Source organism: Ctenopharyngodon idella, chromosome 1 (assembly GCF_019924925.1).
Source record: "Ctenopharyngodon idella isolate HZGC_01 chromosome 1, HZGC01, whole genome shotgun sequence".
Classification (NCBI taxonomy): domain Eukaryota; kingdom Metazoa; phylum Chordata; class Actinopteri; order Cypriniformes; family Xenocyprididae; genus Ctenopharyngodon; species Ctenopharyngodon idella.
This window is the reverse complement of record NC_067220.1, coordinates 5007422-5030005: the sequence shown is the minus strand read 5'-3', so window position 1 is coordinate 5030005 and position 22584 is coordinate 5007422. Positions and strand designations below refer to the sequence as shown.

Sequence of the window (22584 nt, the reverse complement as noted above, 5' to 3'; positions counted from 1 at the left end):
GGATTGTGTTGATAATAATAACCTTGAGGGCTAGACTCATTTAAAGTAATGTAATCGTCTGATTTTAGCCAAGTTTCTGTCAAACACAGCACATCTAGATTATTGTCTGTGATAATATCCTTTACAATAAGTGCTTTTGAAGAAAGGGATCTAATATTTAACAACCCAAGCTTTATCATTATTTTTTATCAGTATTATCTCTATTTTTTATTTGTTGAACATCAATTAAATTTTTACCATTAAATGGGTTTGGAAGTTTTTTGTTTTTACTAATTCGGGGTACAGACACAGTCTCTATGTGATAATATCTAGGTGTAAGAGTTTCTATGTGTTGGGAATTACCTGACTTCTGTAACGTGAGGCAGCTAGCAGAAAGACTGATGACAAGTTAACAAGCTAGCGCGATGCAAACGCATTGTAATAGCGATTTAGATTCAAAGATTAAAAGCTAGCGACGTCAGATTAATGTGGTAGGCAATATTATATATAAGGTAATGATAATATAACCAACAATGAATGAAAGTAAGAGTTACAGATGCAAACCACTCTGAGCAGCGAGGCAGACAGGAGCAATCAATCAAATGTTAAATGGGATTTAGACTGTCTAATAGATCAAGACTGTTATGGTGTGTATGATGATTGATTTTTGACCCTTTGATCTACATTAATTATTTCAACGATCACAAGACTGAATAATAATAAAGAAGTTAATGATTGTATTGTTGCACTTTCATATCAGAAATTGCTGATCAAACAAACTATCTGCAAAATCAGATATTTTCTTATGTGTTCTGTGTTAAATAATGTCAGCTTGATATTGTAAAGCAGTAATTTTATATTTTTACAATATTATTTCCAGTATTATTTTCCAATATTGATATCCCCTGATGAACGTTCTCTGTGATATTTGTCCTGTAATGTTAATTATAGGCACAAAAAAAACTGTTATTTCAATTAAATATTTTTAAATAGCGTTTTTGTATTGTTATATTTTGTTAGAAAGTGTTGATTCATTTGTTTTTAAGCCATGATTAATGTTTAGTTTGTTAGTTTGTAATTTGTTTTTAATTAATTAATGTATTTATTTATTTTATTTTATTTCTCTATGTGCATTTCTGCACTTTTTTTAAATTAAGCTTCATTTCCTCTTTTATTTTTTTAACCTTATCTTTAAAAAAATCCTTGTCTTTTTCTTATCTTTATCTTTACCTTGACTGACTCTGAGTCTGAGAGTGAAAAGGGTCGATGCAAACAACAGATGGCAGTAATGCTTTACTAAAGTTTATGATCCAGTGTGAAGAAGAAGAAGAAGAAGAAGAAGAAGCAAAACATCATGACTTTACTTTGTCAGGTTTATTAGGGAAAACAGCTAGTAAGTTGTATGAAGATATTATTAAATTTGTGAAAGTAAATTATATAAAAGAATTTAGCGTTTTGATTGTTTTTTTTGTTTATTTGTTTTGTTTTATTTTCCAGTTTGTTTATTTGTTATGCTTGTTTTTTTTGTTGTTGTTGTTGTTTTTATATATTTATTTCTATTCTGTATACAAGCAAATATCCTGATCCATACTCCATTCCAGTCGGTGGCGCTAATGCACCAATAAGTTAGGTTGAAATCAGATTTAGTTGGAATCAACAACAATATGAAGAACCTTTCAAAAATCTCCCTGTTTTTATTGATAGTCTGTGGTAAGTGTGTGATTTCTGTTGACTTTCACTTTGAGCACTTAGCATTAGCTGTACTTCATTAGCATATCATGAAATTGTACAAGTTATCCACTTCTGCGAGTGCTGGTTTGTTTACTTAAAGTTTTTTAAAGACATAGACGCTTTTTAAGCTCATGTAACAGTACATTCAGTAAAACACATTCATTCAAACCAGTGAAAATCTCTCAGTTGTTCACTCCTTCTGTAACTGCTGTATAGAGCATGTCAGTTTAGTGCACTATATCAGCAAGAGTCAACCAAAAACTGCTTTGTTGCTGGTAAATATGTTCATAAATAGAAAAAAAATGCAAGCCATCCTTAAATAAGTATTTCAGAGCTTAAATGTTTTAGAAAACAAAATTAAAAACACTGAACCATGTTTCTCTGTCAAATTATCTATTATTTTTATTTCTTTTAATGTTTTTGTCTGTTAGCTCTTTTGTCTTGATTCTTGATGTGAGTTTAATCTCTGATTGACTGTTTGTGTTTGTTCTGCAGTGTTTGGAGCTGATGTGGAGAGAGTGTCAGTGATGGAGGGAGATTCTCTCACTCTAGACACTCGTTTAAGAGAGAAATTTTATCGAATAAAGTGGAGATTTGGAGATTCAGGCTCAATCATTGCTGAAATTGATGGAAATGAGGCTTCATATACTGACGATGAGAGATTCAGAGACAGACTGAAGCTGAATGATCAGACTGGATCTCTGACCATCAACAACATGAGAATCACAGACTCTGGACGTTATAAAGTACAGATCGATCACAGCGATGGGACCTCATATAAGACATTCAGTGTGACTGTCCATGGTGAGGACACATTTATTATTTGAATAAGTTGTTTTCAAGTTTGTTTTTCATGATTGTAGTTTCTCAATATCACAGTCATGCTGTTGATCTGAATGTAATCTCAGCTGTGATTGGGCCGCAGGTGATCACATGACTGATATTCAGAACAGAAACTGAACATTTCACACACAGTATGGTTAGATATTTTTTGTTTCATTCCTCTAGAGTTCATATTTACAAATCTATTAATTTTTACTGTCATTGGTGAGAAACTTTTGTTTTAAAGGAATGACTGAATAATTCAGATGATGTTACATTATAGGGCTCAAATTATGAACTATAAATGAACAAATAACTGTACAGTGATGTCATACTTTAACATTCAGAGCACGAAACTTCTTCCCCAGACCTTCAATTAGCTAAAACAGATTTTTGCGAATAGGTTGTTTGCACATGACGTCATTGCTGCACGTGAAATGCGGCTGGAGGGCAAGCAGTGATTTTTTCTATATAGGAATCCAATCACAAACTCAAAATTCCTGTGTTTTGCGTCGTTTATGGTTGCTCAAATCTATCAAACTGAGAAACCACAATGAGCTTTTATCGTTTACGTAACTTATATCGTTTTTTAACTTTAAAAGTTGTCTCCTTCTATAGCGTTTTGTGTCTGCCGATACTGAAATGAATATGGATACCTGCTTACCCTTTTTTGTTTTTGACTTGGTTAAATAATTCTCGATTCAGCATAAATGACCTACAATGACAACAGAAAATCAAAATACTGCCCTAACTTCACTAGCAGAAAGGCAGCGCGATATAAACACACCAAACTAGACCTGAACGCGGCGTGACGCCAGCTTCACATTCTCTATATCTTCCTCCTCGATGGCAGTCAAGTCTTTCAATTCAGTACACAAATCGCTCCTCTTCATAACATAAGGTTCATGTCCAAAATATGTTGTGATTTTCTTTTTATACCTTTCTAAACCAGCACAGTTCGGACTTTTCCCGATCTCTTCCATTGTAATTTTCACTGCTTGCCCTCCACATTAATTTCGCGCGTCACCAAAACCACGTGATTGCAAACAATTTAAAATGGTGATGAAATATCACATCTCAACAACGACTGGTTAATATATTAAGTGAAGCTATCTTCTTCGGTAATGTGTTTTTTTGCTGTAAGTGGAAAAAATACACATACTGAGACAAAATGAAATGAATAACTAGGGGTTTTATTAACATTTAATCGTTTTTTCTTCCATTTTCCAACTCAAAATCATGCGTAGGCTGTGCCTCCCATTAAAAATTCCTTTTGGACTGGAAAAGTACATTTTCTACCATGGTGCCATATGCTTTCCGGTCCGCAAACTGGAATCAGGACATATATCACTACTGGCAGTTTGATTGGTTTTATTTCTACATGTTTTTCATAGAAACAACAAGGATGACACAAAAAGAATGATTTAGGATGAACCATTTATTTTTCAGCACATTAACAAACTCTTTTTCTTCCCCTGTCTGTAATTGTGTCAGTGTCAGTGATGGAGGGAGATTCTGTCACTCTAAACACTGAAAAACATGGAATTACTAAGGTAAAGTGGAAGTTTGGAGATCAAGTCATTGCTGAAACCTTTGGAAAAGACAAGACCATCTTATATCCCAATCCCACTGAGAGATTCAGAGACAGACTGAAGCTGAATGATCAGACTGGATCTCTGACCATCAACAACATGAGAATCACAGACTCTGGACGTTATGAAGTACAGATCGATCACAGCGATGGGATCTCATATAAGACATTCAGTGTGACTGTCCATGGTGAGGACACCTTTATTATTTGAATAAGTTGTTTTCAAGTTTGTTTTTCATGATTGTAGTTTCTCAATATCACAGTCATGCTGTTGATCTGAATGTAATCTCAGCTGTGATTGGGCCGCAGGTGATCACATGACTGATGTTCAGAACAGAAACTGAACATTTCACACACCGTATGGTTAGATATTTTTAGTTTCATTCCTCTAGAGTTCATATTTACAAATCTATTAATTTTTACTGTCATTGGTGAGAAACTTTTGTTTTAAAGGAATGACTGAATAATTCAGATGATGTTACATTATAGGGCTCAAATTATGAACTATAAATGAACAAATAACTGTACAGTGATGTCATACTTTAACATTCAGAGCACGAAACTTCTTCCCCAGACCTTTAATTAGCTAAAACAGATTTTTGTGAATTGTCTAGAATGACTGACTCCTGTAAATAAATCTGTGACAGGCTTCTGATAATAATAATAATGTTATAAATGTAACTGTTTAATCTTCATCACTGTTTTTAATGTTATTAATTAACAATCATTACCATAAAGATTACTTATCAGATCTTCACTCAGGTTATACAGAGCTGATGTTTATAGTGTTTGTTATAGATCAGACTCATTCACACTAATGACTGTCTCTCTTTAGCTGTTCCAGGTCTGTCTCCAGGTGCTAAAGCAGGAATAGTTGTTGTTGTTCTGCTGTTGGTGTTATCTGCTGCTGCTGCTGCTGCTGTTTTTTACTATCGACACAGAATCTGTGATCTTAAATTATTGGGTAATTATTACATCTCATATAGCAAGAGAAAAATAAGCCTTATTGTGTGTGCTACAAAAGTTTAAATGTATAATGTGTTTTCCATATTAAAAGTTGTAGTTCATAGACAGTTCATAGAAATCATTTAGGTCAAAAATAGATAAGCACCATAATAGTATCATAATGATTGATGGTAATTGGCATTGGTTGCTTTTATAGTGAAACACAAACTTGAGTATGAAGAGTAATATCAGATCATTACAAGAGAAAGGAAGATTCAGCAAACGATCTTAAACTGTACATAAAGTTATCAAATGTGTTAAATGATGATGATGATGATGAAATGATCTGCTAATGATCTCCTATTTTTCTGTGCTGATGTGAGAAGAAGCCAAGATCTCTGAACAGCAATCAGAAACGGGTGAGTATAACAGCAGCAAGAGAAAATGTAATGTATGAGTTTCCATATTTAGTATTTTTACTTTTTATTTTATCAGTTAATTAAGTTATTAAGTTATTAAGTTCTGCTTGTAATTTTTTTGGTGCAGTAATTAATGGAGTGTGTGATATATATTTATCCCAGTATTGAGATGACATTAATATACTAATCAACTGCATTTATGTTTTAGGAGTCGAGCACGTTTAACCCACAGTAATGTTTGTTCGTCTGCTATTGAAGCTCACAGAACTAAATGTAAGGTTGAATGTACTTTTGCTTGTATGCTTGTGTCTGGCTTCATTTAGATTATTTTTTTCTGACTTTAACACAAAAACTCAACAGAAATGTTTTTTTATGCTTTAATGCTTTTGTTTATTACTGACAGAGGTATCTTTCTTTGTCATTAGTATTAGGTATTCATATTTAAAAGTACAGTAAAGTGATTTCTGAGAAATGGTGTTGAAAATTAAAATCAACACACGACCAAACAATTCTGTGTACATAGTCCTGACTGTGTAAAATCAGAGCAGCACAACACTAATCAGCAGTCGAGGGATTTTTGCCATGTTTCCAGTTGTTGTTGAATCACAGCTAATTTTGGAGCATTGAAAGGAGGGTGTCGATTTCAAACATCAACAATGTTTCTCAGAAATCACTCACTGCAGCTATAAATGAATAGTTGAATAGATGTATTAGTTATTTGCCCTCATGTTACTTCAAACCTGTTTCATCTGTTTCTTAGCGTTAGTCCTGCTCATTTGCAGGGTCCAGTTCATGGCGCTTACACACACTCCTACCTCCTATTTTATATATATATATATATATATATATATATATAATTGCTCCTATTTGCTCGATATATGAGTATATTGGTTTTTGCAATGTTTCACAGAACAAAAAAAAAAAAAAAAAAAAAAATTTGACATGGGGGCAAGTAAGTGATGTCAGAATTTTCATTTTTGGGTAAACTAAATTATTTTTTTTATCTTAATGAAGGAGTATTAACAGTGGAAATATCCTTCTCTTCTGCCTAAGCAAATATTTAAAATGTTTACATAAACTTTAAACAAGCCTAATAAATATGCTTGTTAATTTACATTAATGATCATTATTATAATTATTAGAATTTGTAGGTGGTGTTGTGACAGATGAAGAGACAGCCTCTGAACAACTAAGTAAAACATGTATTTCATCTTTATATAGCAAGAGTTTAACTAGTATTAAGACACAATATTATTGTAAATGGTTATCGATTATATCTTTTCATCGTTACCGACGTGTCCATTTTCTCATTCACTTACAATCGTGTATTTTTTACATGCTGCTGTGATAGTTGAAGAGAGGACAGTGTTAGTAAAGGAGGGAGATTCTGTCACTCTCAAGACTGATGCTGAAATACAGAGAGATGATCAGATCCTGTGGACGTTTGGACCTCAAGACTCTCTAATAGCTGAAACAAAAAGTGAGACCGGACAGATCGCAACATATGATGGTCCTGATGGGAGATTCAGAGACAGACTGAAGCTGGACAAGACGACTGGATGTCTGACCATCTCAAACATCAGATCTGAACACACTGGAGTCTATAAACTCCAGACCATCGGCAGCAGAGGAACCTCGTGTCAAAGATTCATTGTTATTGTCAGAAGTGAGTATATCAAGTATAATTAAAGCTGCAAGCAACATTTATTGGGGTCAAAGCATTTAAGGCCTTTAAGCACATAAAAAGGTATTATATTTTATTTAGCATGTAAACACTTAGATCATAGATGGAAAAGACCATTTACAGCCAATACAGGCAATTTAGTAAGGAAAAATATGTTTTTTGACAGTTATAGTGCCACCTATTGCCCGCTCTCCACCACCTTTTTGGGGTGTCCTCAGGGTGTGTCCATATATATGCGTGTTAATTTTGGTGAAAATATCTCATTTCGTTTTGAAGTTATAGACACTTGTATATATGAGAGCATAAAAAATGACCCATGAAAGACTTTGATTGGATTTTTTTGCCACTTCCTATCAAAATTTAGACATTTGGGCTGAAACACATAGTTAACCCACTTAGTGTTTCCTACGCTGGTTTTGTCTCGATCAGACTAATGGTTTCGAAGATATCCGCAAAATCATAAATCATAACGTTGCACAAACCATACGCCAAACCTGGCAAGTCTGGTATCGTTGGACTCGGCAAGGTTTCAGAAGTCTAAGGATGTGACTCCCGTGAAAATAAGTCAACCACACCCAAAGTTAAATACATTTTCATCCAAAACCATTAAAAACATATGTTTTTTTAGAAGCTTTTTAACAGTTATAGCGCCACCTATGGTCTGATCTCCATAAAATTTGGCAAGCTTCTTTAGAGTCATATGCTGCATGTGCTCCCTGAATTTCGTGAAGTTCTGAGTTTTCGTTTAGGATTTATAGGCTTTTGAGTATATTTTGCCACGCCCATTTTCTAAATGACCCTGTTATAGTGACCCAAAGGGTAAAGTTCAACTTTTTTTTTATAATTATTGATCTAGAGAGTCCAGAGAATTGTTCTGCACTGGTTTTGTTCCGATCGGGCAAAAAACCTAGGACTAGTTCAAATGATATGCATATTGTGTGGATCTGTGAAACACCACGTGATTACAGAGGCGTAAAACTTGTTAGCGCCAACTAGTGGCTGATTTCTTTCAAAATTCTTACAGACCTCTAGGACCATGAGTCGAACATGCCCACCGAGTTTCGTTCCGATCGTTAACCTTGTCTAATAGGTGCTCAAACTTTGAAAAGTTTATTGTTTTGAATATTGGGTGTAATGGAATATATTAACATGCTTTAATGTTCAAAAAACACATTATTTTTCACAGACTGTACCTCAATTCCCAGTCTGTCTAAAACGCACTGATTTTTACAAAGCCCCTCTTTCTGAAAAGCTTAGAGTGCTCTGATTGGCCAGCAGACCCAGTGCATTGTGATTGGCCAAACACCTCAAGTGTGTGTCAGAAATGCAATGCCCCTTACCTTAATAAAGAGCTTCAGATTATAAGGCTTCTAAAGCACTTGTAAGAATGCATTAATAATAATCTCAGTTCAAGCCCGAGTCAGATTCTGAAAATGCGGATGATAAAGCCGATCAGTCGGAACCAACTTTGTAAGCACTACTTGAGCAGAACGTTTCACAGCATATAGTCTTTGTATTTAGTCAGAGTTCTACTCTCCCAGGTCCTCTGTAAAAAAGGAGCTCATCATCCAGGAGTTAAACAGGACAGATGTGACAATTTGTCATGAACTTGTACACTCCGTGCCAAGAAGGGTCAGTGCAAGTGCAGTATATTCAAAATTATGGAGGGCATACTAAGTACTAGAATATTATACATTTTGTAGAATTAATTCTAGGGTGTGCTCATTTCTGCAATCCTTAATTTAAACAAAATTGGCTAATTTACTTATTTTATGGCTATTAATGACATATATTTCTCTGTTTTTATTATGTACATGTTTAATACATTTTAGTTTTGCCATCTTTCCATTAATTGTATTAGTGATCATAAAGAAAATACGTCTTTTGTATTTGTTCAGAGGGGGTGTACCCATTTATGCTGTGCACTGTATGTCATTAAGCAGGGTTAATACAGTATACGTGCATACTACAGTACAGTATAACCTCCAAGATTATTTATCACGGATAAAAACAGCATACACACTTGCTGTAATGACATTTTCTTTGTATTTCTCTCTTTCTATGTGCTACTGTCACAGATAAAGTCGTGATGATATCAGTGGTGGAGGGAGAATCAGTCACTTTATACCCTGACACTGAAGTACAGAAAGATGATCTGATCGTGTGGACATTTGGATATGAAGACATTCGCATCGCTCAAATGACTGGAAAAACCAGAGAAACATATGAAGGTACTGATGGGAGATTCGGAGACAGACTGAAGGTGGACAAGAGGACTGGATCACTGACCATCAAGAGCACGAGAACTGATCACTCTGGACTTTACAAACTACAGATGTGCAGCAGCAGCAGAGCAACCACAAACAAGAGATTCAAAGTTGCTGTAAATTGTGAGTATTTGTCTTTATTTTTATGCGATGATGCGCTGAAATGAACTGGCCCCCAATCATACTGTAGATAATGCACACACATGCATCAATGAGCCAAAACATTATGAGCACCTGCCTAATGGCGCTTTCCCACTGTGTGGTACGACTCTGCACGGCTTGGCTCGCTTTACTCTGTTTGCTTTTCCACTGCAGTTTAGTACCGCTTCAAAGTGGGTGGGATTATAGACTGCACCGCCTCTACGTTTAAAGCAAGTCACACGAACAAATGATAATGCGGTGACTGTTACTGACTATTTAAATCTAGCGAGTTTGGTGTTTCAAATCCAATGACGCTGGTAATGAGGATTCTCTCTGACCAATCAGTGATCTGCAGTGTTTACACGTCACATTTAGTATCAGTACGGCAGGTGGTACTATTTAAGAGATTCGTACTATGCAGTGGAAAAGTGCCAAAAAGTGAGCTGTACTGAGCCGTAACGAACCGTACCATGCAGTGGAAAAGCACCATATGCTGTTGGTCCGCCGCATGCTGCCAAAAACGCACCAAGGGAGGGACTCTACAAGAGCCCTGAAGACATTAGCAGTAGATCCTTCAAGTCCTGTAGGTTGCGAGGTGGAGCTGCCTTGGAACGAACTTGTTGATCCAGCTCATCCCAAAAGATGCTCAGTTGCATTGAGATCTGGAGAATTTGAAGGCCAGGGCAACACCTTAAGCTTTTCATCATGTTTCTCAGACCATTCCTGAATAATGCGTGCAGTGTGGCAAGGTGATTATCCTGCTGAAAGGGGCCACTTCCACCAGGAACACCATTGTCAAGAAGGGGTGGTACCTGGTCTGCAACAATGTTTAGGTGGCACGTGTCAAATATCCATCCACATGACAGGCCAGACTCAGGCATCACACTCCCTTCACTGCAGTGTATCCTGGTGCCATCACTTCCCCAGGTAAACAGCATACACGTACACTGCCGTCCATGTGATGTAAAAGAAAACGGGACTCATTGGACCGAGCAATCTTTCTCCACTGGTCCAAGTATAACCCCTTCAGGTTCTACCTGCACCGCTCAGAGCCGAACCCACGTCACCAGCATGGGATGCAGGCACGCTAACAAGGAGGCTAAAGACCACAACCCCTAGCATCAGTCACTAGTGCGCATCTTGAGGTCAGGGAGTGAGGTTTACCCACACAGCTTTCTACCAGCTGGCCTCTGTTACGCTCAGTCCCCTAAACCTCACTCCAATCCAGGTCACAGCACCAATGTTAGCCCTTCTGGTCCTAACCACCCCACTCTAAGTGGGACTCAAACCCGGGTCACCGGCATGGGATGCAGGCACGCTAACAAGGACGCTAAAGCCCGCAGTCCCTAGAATCAGTTGCTTGTGTGCCCCTTGAAGTCGGGGAGTAAGGTCCAGTTCCAACACTTGTGTGCCCATTGTAGGCGCTTTTGACGGTGGACAGGGGTCATCATCGACACTCTGATTGGTCTGCGGCTACACAGCCCCATACGGAACAGAGTGTGATGCACTGTGCATTGTGACAGTCCTCCCATAACCATCATTAAAATTTTGTGTGACTTGTGCCACAGTAGACTTTCTGTTGGCTTGGACCAGATGGGATAGGACCTTGTTGCCTTTGTGCATCAATGATCCTAACACCCAACACCCTGTCGCCAGTTTGTGGTTTGTCCCTCCTCGGATCAGTGTTGTTTAAAGGGGTGGTTGATTATGATTTCGCTTTTTTAACTTCAGTTAGTGTATAATGTTGCTGTTAGAGCATAAAGAACGTCTGCAAAGTTGCGACGCTCAAAGTTTAATGCAAAGGGAGAATTGCCTGTTTAAGGCAGTCGTCCCATTTAAGAAATAGAATAGTGTACAAATGTATTCAGGGATTGCATTTGTTCAGTACATTGTTGTTCAGTGCAAGATTTTGATGTATTTAAGCTAAAATAAAGTAAGGGAAAATATTTGCACTAACTGTTAAAAACTAATACTGTCTGTAACAATGATAGAGACATTATCAGAGACTGCTGTTTACATTTTTTGTTAAGTATGGCAAAAATATTTTAGTAATGAAATTTGAAGTAAATGAGAAATAATGAAAAGGAAAGACCCCTGGTTTAAGGACTACAACAAACAGCTGGTAGGGACTACAATGAGCTTCTTCCCATGTTGGTGACATCACTAACCCTAAATTTACATAAACCCCGCCCCCGAAAACACGAAACAAAGGGGGTGAGGCCATGTTGGGCTGCTTTAGAGAAGAGGAAGAGTTGTTGTAGTAGAGTGTTGTTGACATGCCGTCATTTTACACCGGACTGCTTCACAAACGAGGGTCAATTCAACGCTGGATTTGCACAAAAGATTAACATGACGGCACATGCTAGTGGATGAGTTGAATCAACTCCACAGCAACTACATAAATTTATCCACTAACCATTCAGAAACATCCAGTTTCATTCTAAAAGTTGCAACTTTTTCATAATGTTTTGGCTCATCAGTGGAGATGTATGTTTGCAGTTTGTTCTTACCAATACTAGTGTACACACACACACACACACAGCCTTGATGAGCTTTACCGACTCACGTCATTTCTCTGTTTCTGTGTGCCTCTATGACATAAAGTGAAGAAAATATCAGCCAAGGAGGGAGATACTATCACTCTGAGGACCAATACTGTAGTGCAGAGAAAAGATCAGTTAGAGTGGACGTTTGGAGATGAAAACTCTATCATAGCTGAAATCAAAGGAGGGATTGGAAAGATCTCTACATTTGACATTGCCGATGGGAGTTTCAAAGACAGACTGGGGCTGGATGAGAAGACTGGATCACTGACCATCAAAAACACCACAGCTGAACATGCTGGAGTCTATACACTGAAGCTCGTCACCAGCAAAGCGACAGCAATTAGGAGATGCGACGTTGTTGTCAGAAGTGAGTATCTCAAGTCTTTTCTTTCTGCAGCTCAGCTCAAACTGTACAGATTCCATTCAGACAGTCATCAGAAATTCAAGGGTGTGTTCACAGTTGTAGTTTGGTTCTCTGGCATTCTGACATCTGTACTGGACTGTAATAGACAAAATGATGAAAAGAACTAGGTATGTTTGATCAGTCTGTACTCCGTAGGGTCACATCTTGTGACATCGAGTCCTGTTTTTGGTTTGTTTAGATGTCTTTGGTCCGTGTTGCATTCATATTTCAGTTGCACCAGAGTTCATTTGGAAGCAGACCGAGAACCCCTGAAATTGTGGGTCTCTGTCCGCTTATTTGGTTCGCATGGCGGCATTCACTTTTTCAAATGCACCACTTTAGCACCAGAGTTTGAATCAAACCTGCCATATGTGAGCACACTCTATGATTAAAGTTTCAAAATCTCCCACTGAACCGCAAGATCACATCTTGTCTCCATGAGTATGTCATTCAGTTATTATTAGAGCAGAACTCTTTAAGCCAGGAAAATGTGACATTCTTCCAGTCGGGATGGTCTTTGAGGCAGCAAACCGAGATGAAAATATGAAGTTTCTGTGTGAGAAGAAAGCCAGTGGTGTTCATTTCAAACTGAGTCCTGAATGATCTTTGTGTGGTAATGTCACTCGGATGTTTACATGCACAAGCGCTTATATAATGTAAACTTTCTCTCTGTATTTCTTTTGTTCTTTGTGCTGCTGTCACAACTGTGTCAGTGTTGAAGATATTAGGGAAGAAGGGAAACAATGTGACTCTAAATCCTGATACTGAAATACAGAGAGATGATCTGATCCTGTGGATGTTTGGAGCTGAAGACAATCTCATAGCTCAACTGATTGGAGAGACCAAAGAGACGACATACGCTGATGCAGACGAGAGATTCAGAGACAAACTGCAGCTGGACAAGAACACTGGATCTCTGACCATCAGGAACATCACAAATGGACCTTATAAACTACAGATCATCAGCAGCAGAAGGTCCTTGTCCAGGAAATTCAGAGTTTTCATGTGTTGTGAGTCTTTCACTCTCATTTTAAGCAAACTTTAATGATTTATTTTTTCATTGCAAAAGAATTGAGCAATATTTGTTCGAAATGTTTCCTTCTTGCAAAAAATTAAAGTAAAATATGTAAATATGGGCTGCCAAAAATTATCAGTAATGTGCAACGTATTTGATTATCAATTATTCTGGTCTGCACAAAGTAAACGGAGATCATTAGCAAATTACAAAACATAAGAATGCTTTATATCAAGCATTTCAGACAAATTAATAGTTTAACACACGTTCCCAATTGCTTTCACTTTGTTATGATACCACTAACAGTTGACCGTGGAATATTTAGTAGTGAGGAAATTTCATGAATGGACTTGAATGCACAGGTGGCAACCTATCATGGCACCACGATTGAATTCTCTGAGCTCCTGAGAGCGACCCATTCTTTCACAAATGTTTGTAGAAGCAGTCTGCATGCCTAGTGCTTGATTTTATACACCTGTGCCCATGGAAGTGATTGGAACACCTGAATTCAGTGATTTGGAGGGGTGTCCCAATACTTTTGGCAATATAGTATGTGTTAGAATGTCACATGAATATTTCCATTTTGGCTTGTTTTGACAGCAAGTAATTGGTGTGTTTAGTAATTTCATGAATTATTTGGATTGTATAAAATATGGGGTCCACGGATCAATTAAGCCAATATAATTTTGGAAACAACACGATGCCTTTAAATAACATTATTCATTAAATAAATGTAGACTATATCAAGTTGAATCTGACAGTGTTTTATCTCTGTACAAGTAACTTTCTCTGTTTGTTCTCCAGGTGAGTCCGGTCCGAAGACAGTGTCAGGGATGATGGGAGAATGTTTAATTCTGATCACTGATTTGAATGTTGAAAGTGATGAGAAGGTAGAGTGGACATTTGAAGATGAAATTATCACAACTGGAATGAATGGAGACTCAAATAAGACTTCATACTGTGATGATGAGAGATTCAGAGACAGACTGGAGCTGCACCATCAAACGGGATCTCTCACCATCAAAAACACCAGAACCAGCGACACTGGAGTTTATCAACTAAAGTTCTGCAGCAGATTCGGAAAGAACATTTGCTGGGAATTTAGTGTTACTGTCAGTGGTGAGTACATCAACTCTTTTAATATGACACTTACTTTTTGAGATTTCTTTGAAAAATGTCATCATTTATATAATCATTTGTCATGACTTACCTGGCCTTTTGTTGTGCCAAACCTAACTTTCCTGTTCTTTTCTAAATAACAAAATTAGATGCTACCATTCAGTGTTAGTCTTCAAAAAGGACCAAGTGACTTGTGTACTAAATCTCAAGTCTATTAAAGTCATATTTTAGTTTTTGTGAGGAACAGACTCAGATGTAGATCATTATTCACTAAAAATATCCCTTCACGTTTGCTCCTTGAAAACTGCCTTGCCAAGATTGATGTCAGTGGTGCTCTGTTTTGAATTGCGCGATCATATGTGTTTGACAGCTGACCTGAGACCAATTTGTACAAAAAAAAAAAAAATTCTAGTTTTTGTGTAACAATGTCTAATAAATCAGTGATTGTTTATAAACAGGGACAGATCTAAAAGATTCTGGAAATGAAGGGGGAAAAAAGCTGAAAGCTGTCAGATAATATGAAATGAATCTGAATGAATGAAAAAGTGTTTATCCTGAGAGAAATAGATCTTAATGCATCTAAATTACAGAAGTAAACTTTCCAGTTGCTTTTGAGTGTTGTGGAGACACAAATATAATACTGTCATGTTTATTTGTGAGAAAAGAATAAGCACTCAAACAAGACTGAACTTGGTAATTTGTAATTTTGATGTCTGACTACAAGATTTTGATGTCTGTCTCTCATATTCTTTGTATTTCAAATTACACAGGAAACAGTGAATAAATCAGCAGTAGTAATGACGAATGGAGAGGTTGCTGTTGGTGTGAATGTGCAGCAGTCAGCAAGTTTAGTTTGATGAGATAAGACACGCCCACCAGCATCAATCACTCTTACATTATCAACAACTGAGTGCAGTTTTACACGCACTTCTAAAATATATCCACTGAAAGTGAAAAATAAACCTGTGAATGTCAGAAATATCATATGCGTTTTATAAGATGTGTGAACCACAGCAGTATTTCTCAAACTGTGCATTTATGCTGTTTTATATAATAATCAATAGGATAGTTCAACCACTATTTTTAACAGTTATCAAGACTGAGACAAAAACCTAGGACTAGTTCGCCAAAGTTGGTTTTCGAAATAATCTGCAATATTTAACGAGTGATTCGATATACAGCGGCAGTCCTAGAGGCAAAGGTACTCAGAGTGAGGAGTTTCATGGGTGTGTGCAAAAAATTGCACGATACACGATCGTTTGCGCATTTGAAAAAATGCAGAAATCGGTGGCCGATCTCTTTCGAATTTCTCACGGGCCTCTGGGGCCATGAGTCAAACAGGCCCAGCGCAGTGTTGCCAACTGCTTTCAATTGAAAGTAGCTAAAACTGGTAGCTAAATGTCACTAGATGACATCATAATGGCAAATTCACTGATCTTTATAAATATGAATATAGATCAGTATGCAAAATAAGAATCTAGATAAGGTTTGTCTAAGAAGTTGCTAGACTTGTCCCTAAACTTTTTAAAAAAGTCTCAAAAGGTACGGGGAAGTCACTAAATCTAGCGACAAAATCGCTAAATTGGCAACACTGGCCCAGTGAGTTTTGTTTCCGATCAGCCTCCATTAACCTTGTCTGATAGCTGCTCATAGTTCATTGGCCGATGGTGGACATTTTTTTTGAGATACGTCAACGTCCTCATGGCACCTCGGACAAAGATGCTGCATGCCAATTTTCAAGTCGATTGGACTAACGATGAAGTAGTTATAGCCATTTTCATGTTTTTTGCTGTTATAGCACCACCAAGTGGCCAGTTGCAACGTCCTTTTTCACACAACCACAGAATAAGCTCTTGCATAGTTGTGCCAAGTTTGGTGAAAATATCTCATTCTGTTCACAAGTTATAGCCATTTTAGTAAAAGTGGCTCCGCCCACTTTGAACGTTTTGTCGACTCTTAGGGAATAATCACTTTTAGGGTGGAATTCTGATCCTTGGCAAATGTAACAATTACAGTAGAGTTTCAGCACTACACGCTTCAACGCCTAATACTGTAATTCATGATATGAGCTTGAACTACCCCTTTAACACCAGTACAAGGTTAATGCTCATGTTCATATTGATGCTAATGTCCCCTGATCAAATCTGAATGTAAAATTGTGAATGTAATCTGAAATGCCTTTGTATTCATGCTTAAGTACATGCCTGATAAATCCACCTCATTCCACTTATAGTAAAAAGAAAAAAAAGCTTGTTAACACTTGATGTTGTGCCTTGGATTATTCACTACTGTTAGGGGGACAATTTACTGTTATTACTGTTAAAGTGAGGATGTGTGGCACAGTTTGATGCTCAGTCAGATTGTTTGCATATAGTTTTCCTTAAGAGCATATTATTGTCTATTGAATATTTCTATTACAAGACAATCTAATAACTATTTGCTGTATTTTGTTACTGAATGATGCTTGTTGTGACTGTACTAAGAAAATCTATTATTTATTAGGCCTATTATTTCCTTATGTAGAACCACATCTCTATCCACCTGTAACTTGAAAGAAGCAAGCTGGAATAAGTGAATACGAATGGAGAACAAAGACTCGTGCATTCTAACAGATGCCCCACAGCGATCATAACTCCAAACTTAATCCTTCAATACTGTTAGTATTGTTCTCATTTGTTAGTAAGTCATTTACAAAAATGTGCATATTAATGTGTATTTGATCTTTTGACTGTTCTAGTGTACAAACACTGATTCTGTTGTTTTACATACTCTAATTAAATATACAAATATACACATCCTTGTCAAAATAGCGTGTTAATGAAGATTATTGTTGCGCAATTTATCCGCCTGCCTTCAACTGCTGTAGCTTATTTGTTAAATCAGCCGATCAAAATTACATCTCTACGGAGCCCCGGACGTGACATGCAGGAAAAAAATAGTAGGCTAAATCGTGCGCACGATTTATTAATTCGTTCCCTCGATTTACTAAAACGTGCGCACGATTTAGTAAATCGAGGGAACGAATTTAAGTCGTGCACGATTTAATTTTTTTTCTTGAAAGTCATGTGCGGGGCTCCGTACATCTCTACAGTGATTGAAAGTGAAATACTCGATGATGATTCGCTTCTAACTGTTGAGAAATTTGAAATACTCGTGGTGATTGGCTATTTTTAACCTTACACCGTGTCCTAACCAGATGCGATAAGAAGAAGCAATAAAATCAATCAAAAAACACAGCCAATCAGAAGAGAGTGTGGGCGGGCTCTCTCGGCAAGAGCACTTCAAAGGGCAAGTACATAGTAAAATTCATAAATATTACACTATTTAAACATTATTTAAAGTACATATGGAGTGACAAACAATCCTTGACAAAGAATACACTTGTTTGTTCACATTGAGTTGACAGTTTGAACGATCTTGTGCCCATTTATTTATTTTCAAAATCTGAGGTGAATTAGCCAGTGTTGTTTTCATTATGCTAACAAGCTGGGAACACAGAATGATATTCAAACGGACATTAGACGCTTTTAACATTAAATAAAGCACATAAACAGTACCTGATATTATCATTACCATACTTTGTGTTGCTGTTCCAGCCGCGACGTCGCAGAGAAATAGGGTTAGTTTCTAAAATAGAATATTCGCGTGTCGCCGTCGCGGCTAGTCAGGACAAAAACTCTGATTAACATAGAAAAGACACCTTTTATCGCGCGTCACGTCTGGTTAGGACACGGTTTTATGCGCCAGAGAAACGTGCGCGCAGCCATCTTTAGAATTTTGTCTTTGAACTGTGGGATTACAAATTTAAGAATCTGTTTAAGATCTGCTGATCCTACATCCTGACATAACATCACATGAAATACTATGGTGAAGTACATTGTATTTAGCATTTTAAGGTAAAAAGGATGACTTTCTAGCTCTGCCTTTGTCTCTATGATAATGTAAAGGTATGGGCGATACTGTCAGACTGAGTGGATTAGCACCTGTGCATTTGAATGACACTGTTATGTTGATTAGATCAGGGCTGGGAAATGCCGGTAACGGGCTGATTCCTGCACTGCATTTGCATGCTTTGTTTAGATTGTCTCCACCTCTACTCTATGTATCCCTCCCTCTTGAATGTATATAAACTACAATGTACCCTGCCTTAGTGGACTTGGATGACTACAGCGACGCACAGCGCGTTTCTCAGTAAAGAGTAACTTCTGCTTGAAAGATATCCCAACGTCTCCTGGTCTCTGCTTCGACGAGGAAAAAGTTTCCTACAGAACTATCGTTTTTCCGGTAGCTCTGTATATTTCTGTCATCGCTGTCAAAGAATAATTAGCTGGTGAAGTGGATTTACTTACTGTAGGGTAAACAAAAGTTATTATGAGCATTGTAATGTTTAAATCAGATGTCTTAACAAATGTCAGTAGACCGGGAAGATTTTAAAACGAGCAGTTCATTCATAGAGGAGACAATATCAGAGATGGAGGGAGAATCGGTCACTTTATACCCTGATGCTGAAGTACAGAAAGATGATCTGCTCCTGTGGATGTTTGGAGATCAAGACAATCTCATTGCGCAAATGACTGGAAAGACCAAAGAGATATATGATGTTGCTGATGGGAGATTCAAAGACAGACTGAAGGTAGACAAGAAGACTGGATCTCTGACCATCAAGAACTCCACAACTGAACACTCTGGACCTTATAAACTACAGATCAGCAGCTGCAGAGGGACGTCGTACAAGAAATTCAAAGTTGTTATCCATGGTGAGTAGTAAATGGAGATGTACATGATTATTCATTGAAATGAACACCAAAATTAGCTTTATTCTGCTGGTTGAGTGTAAATGTATATGATTGTCAGTGTTCTGTCGCTTTACTCGGTTTATCATTGGTTTGGTGACAGAGCTCTGACAGCGTGTGCTCCTCTGTCTGTGTGGGTTGTTTTAGTGTGTGGATCGCGGTGTTTGGATTCCAGCACTTCAGTCTAGTTTGGTTTTGGTTCTGCATTGGAAATTTGAACATTCATGCTCCATAGGTTTATCTTCTGTTGTGAGTGCACGGGATGAACATTCGGTCATTCTCCGATCAGTCTTGTTGTGTGAGCATGTGGTTTTGCACGCAGCTCATGTTTTTCATTGGCTGTTTTGTGTGGACGCTTAGTCGGTGAGTGTTCTCATTGGCTGCGTGCATGTGTCTGAGCACATGGCTTGTGATTGTGTTCGCTAGCCATGTGCTTGTGTTTTTGTTTGTTTCTATGTGCCACGTGCTCTCTTGTTCATTGTCTAAACCCCACCCTTATTGTTACCTGGTTATTTGTTCATTTGCACCACCTGTCCTTCCTCATAACCTGCCTTGTTTGCTCTCCATTTCATCTAAATTTAAGTTTGTTTCATTTTTATGTGCTTCTGTGACATTAAGTGAAGAAAGGGTCAGTGCTGGAGGGAGATGATGTTACTCTCAGGACTGATGATGAAATACAGAAAAACAGTTTCTGTGGCTGTTTGGAGATGAAAACTCTCTCATAGCTGAAATCAAAGGAGGGACTGGAGGGATTATTACATATTATGATGTTCTTGATGGGAAATTCAGAGACAGACTGAAGATGGACAAGCAGACTGCATCTCTGACCATCACAAACACCACCATTGAACATTCTGGACTTTATAAGCTGAAGATCAACAGCGGTAAAGAGGCCACAATCAAGAAATTCTTCATTACTGTCAGGGGTGAGTTGCTCCAGTTTTAAGTACCATTTTTAATCTATAAATGATTATGGTGACCTTGTTTATATGCATGCAGCTTTGTCTTTATTAAGGAAACTGGACTCTGTCTATCCTGCGGCGTCACTTTTGTGTGGTGCAGAATCATGTACACATCACTTCTTTAGCATGGGCATCTTTGCAACATAGGAGGAATTTGCATATGTATATATTTATTGTCAGTGCGCTTCTTGGTAAACTACTATCTTATATTACAAAACTCTTAACTCACATAAATTTTGCTTCTGATGGGAAACTCATAACAGTGTTGTCATGTGCATTGTGCACGTTGTGTGTAAACATGATGTTCAAATTCACACACCTGATCTAATGGTAACTCTTGTTTCTCTCCTTTTCTTTGTTGTGCTGTCACAAATAAAGCGAGGATGACTTTGGGGAAGAAGGGAAGCAATGTGACTCTAAACTCTGATACTGAAGTACAGAGAGATGATCTGATCCTGTGGAGGTTTGGAGATGAAGACAATCTCATAGCTCAACTGACTGGAGAGACCAAAGAGACGACATACGCTGATGCCGACGAGAGATTCAGAGACAAACTGCAGCTGGACAAGAACACTGGATCTCTGACCATCAGGAACATCACAAGCAAAAACTCTGGACCTTATAAACTACAGATCATCAGCTGTAGCACCAGGAGCTTCTACAAGAAATTCAGAGTTTTCATGTGTTGTGAGTTGTTTTTCAGTTTCATTTGATGTAGATCAGGTCTTCGCTAAAAAATATATTCCCCTACTGCTCTTATGATAAATTAAATGAAAACACAATGTACTATGACTAGGGCTGCAACAAGTAATTGATGATAATCGCCTACAAGTTTGATAATTAAATGCGCATATTCGCATTGTGCACAGAAAACATCATTTTACAGTTGTGAATAACGCATTACTATGGGTAAAATGAAGCTGAAATATAGAGTAAGCTGCTGCAGTTGCCCAAAACATGAAAATGCTCTATATTCAATGCATCAAACAAACAAAATAAGCATAATTTCTCCCATCAGGCATTTTCACAGATATGTTGTTTAATGCATGTTTTTCCTCGGCACATAATTTTCATTTGACAGTTATCCTTTTCTGTAAATGTTAGTGAGTCATGCAAGTATTTCCATTACTTGCATGTCATGAGTTTCCATTAACATTCACTGCAGATTACCAACAGATAGATTCACTGTATTTATCATCATAGCCTTTGATTTGCACCTTGTTTAGGACAACCTTGGGCAGGATATGGAAAAAACACAGTTTTAAATAAAATACAGAAAATAATCTGTTTAATTGAAGAAATAATCGACCGATTAATCGGTTATCAAAATAATAGTTAGTAGCGGCCCTAGTTATAACCAAACTGTTATTTTGATTTCATTATTTGTGTTTATTTTCTGGATTCAAATTGAAAGAACGCGTGTTTTCAAATTGGGATCCAGGAACCAGTTAAAGATTTAGTTCACCCATAAATGAATTTCTGTCATTAATTACTCTCCCTCATGTCGTTCCACACCTGTAAGACCTTCGTTCATCTTCAGAACACAAATTAAGATATTTTGATGAAATCCAAGAGGTTTTTTATCCTCAATAAAAAGCAATGAAATTACCATGTTCAAGGTTTGCAAAAATAGTAAAAACATTGTTAAAATCATCAGTGTGACTGCAGCGGTTCAACCTTAATGTCATGTAGCGACGAGAATACTTTTTGTGCTCAAATACAGAACAAAAATAACAACTTTATTCAACATTCTTCTCTCCCCTGTCATTCTCCTACACTATTTTGCAGCACTTCTAGGTTCTACGTCAGAACGCCGACTCAGTATTGGCCGACGCTGGTCACATGAGCATGCTTCCATAAACATGGAAGCGCACACGAGTCTGAGACATGAGAGGCGAATTTGTTGAATAAAGTCATTATTTTTGTTTTGTTTTTGCACACAAAAAGTATTCTCGTCTCTTCATAACATTAAGGTTGATCCACTGCAGTCACATGACTGTTTTAACGATGTCTTTAGTACCTTTCTGGACCTTGAATGTGGTCATTTCGTTGCTTTCTATTGAGGATAATAAAACCTCTTGGATTTCATCAAAAATATCTTAATTTGTGTTCTGAAGATGAACGAAGGTCTTACAGGTGTGGAACGACATGAGGGTGAGTAATTAAT

General features: G+C 37.4%; 2 protein-coding genes across 23 annotated transcripts in view; one reads left to right on the top strand and one right to left on the bottom strand.

Annotated features, from left to right (window-relative positions):
* The window catches only part of LOC127518973 (signaling lymphocytic activation molecule-like), a 44189-nt gene that overhangs the window by 14022 nt on the left and 7583 nt on the right, over window positions 1-22584 (bottom strand). The gene's annotated exons all lie outside the window — the stretch shown is intronic.
* LOC127517971 (uncharacterized) overlaps window positions 1-22584 on the top strand; it is a 66204-nt gene that overhangs the window by 37666 nt on the left and 5954 nt on the right. For 3 of the 22 annotated variants that reach the window (XM_051905325.1, XM_051904760.1, XM_051905237.1), the window contains 4 exons: window positions 9250-9561; window positions 12184-12492; window positions 13242-13326; window positions 20881-21104. The exons of 2 other annotated variants lie outside the window; for them this stretch is intronic. In XM_051905325.1, the coding sequence (XP_051761285.1) occupies window positions 9250-9561; window positions 12184-12492; window positions 13242-13326; window positions 20881-21104 (930 nt within the window). Of the gene's footprint in view, window positions 1-1290; window positions 1690-2205; window positions 2515-4026; window positions 4312-4958; window positions 5088-5454; window positions 5488-5695; window positions 7154-9249; window positions 9562-12183; window positions 12493-13241; window positions 13539-14347; window positions 14663-15432; window positions 19420-20073; window positions 20382-20795; window positions 21105-22584 lie in introns of those variants that run through there. 17 more of the 22 variants (XM_051906085.1, XM_051905593.1, XR_007931456.1 and 14 more) reach the window with 17 other exon arrangements.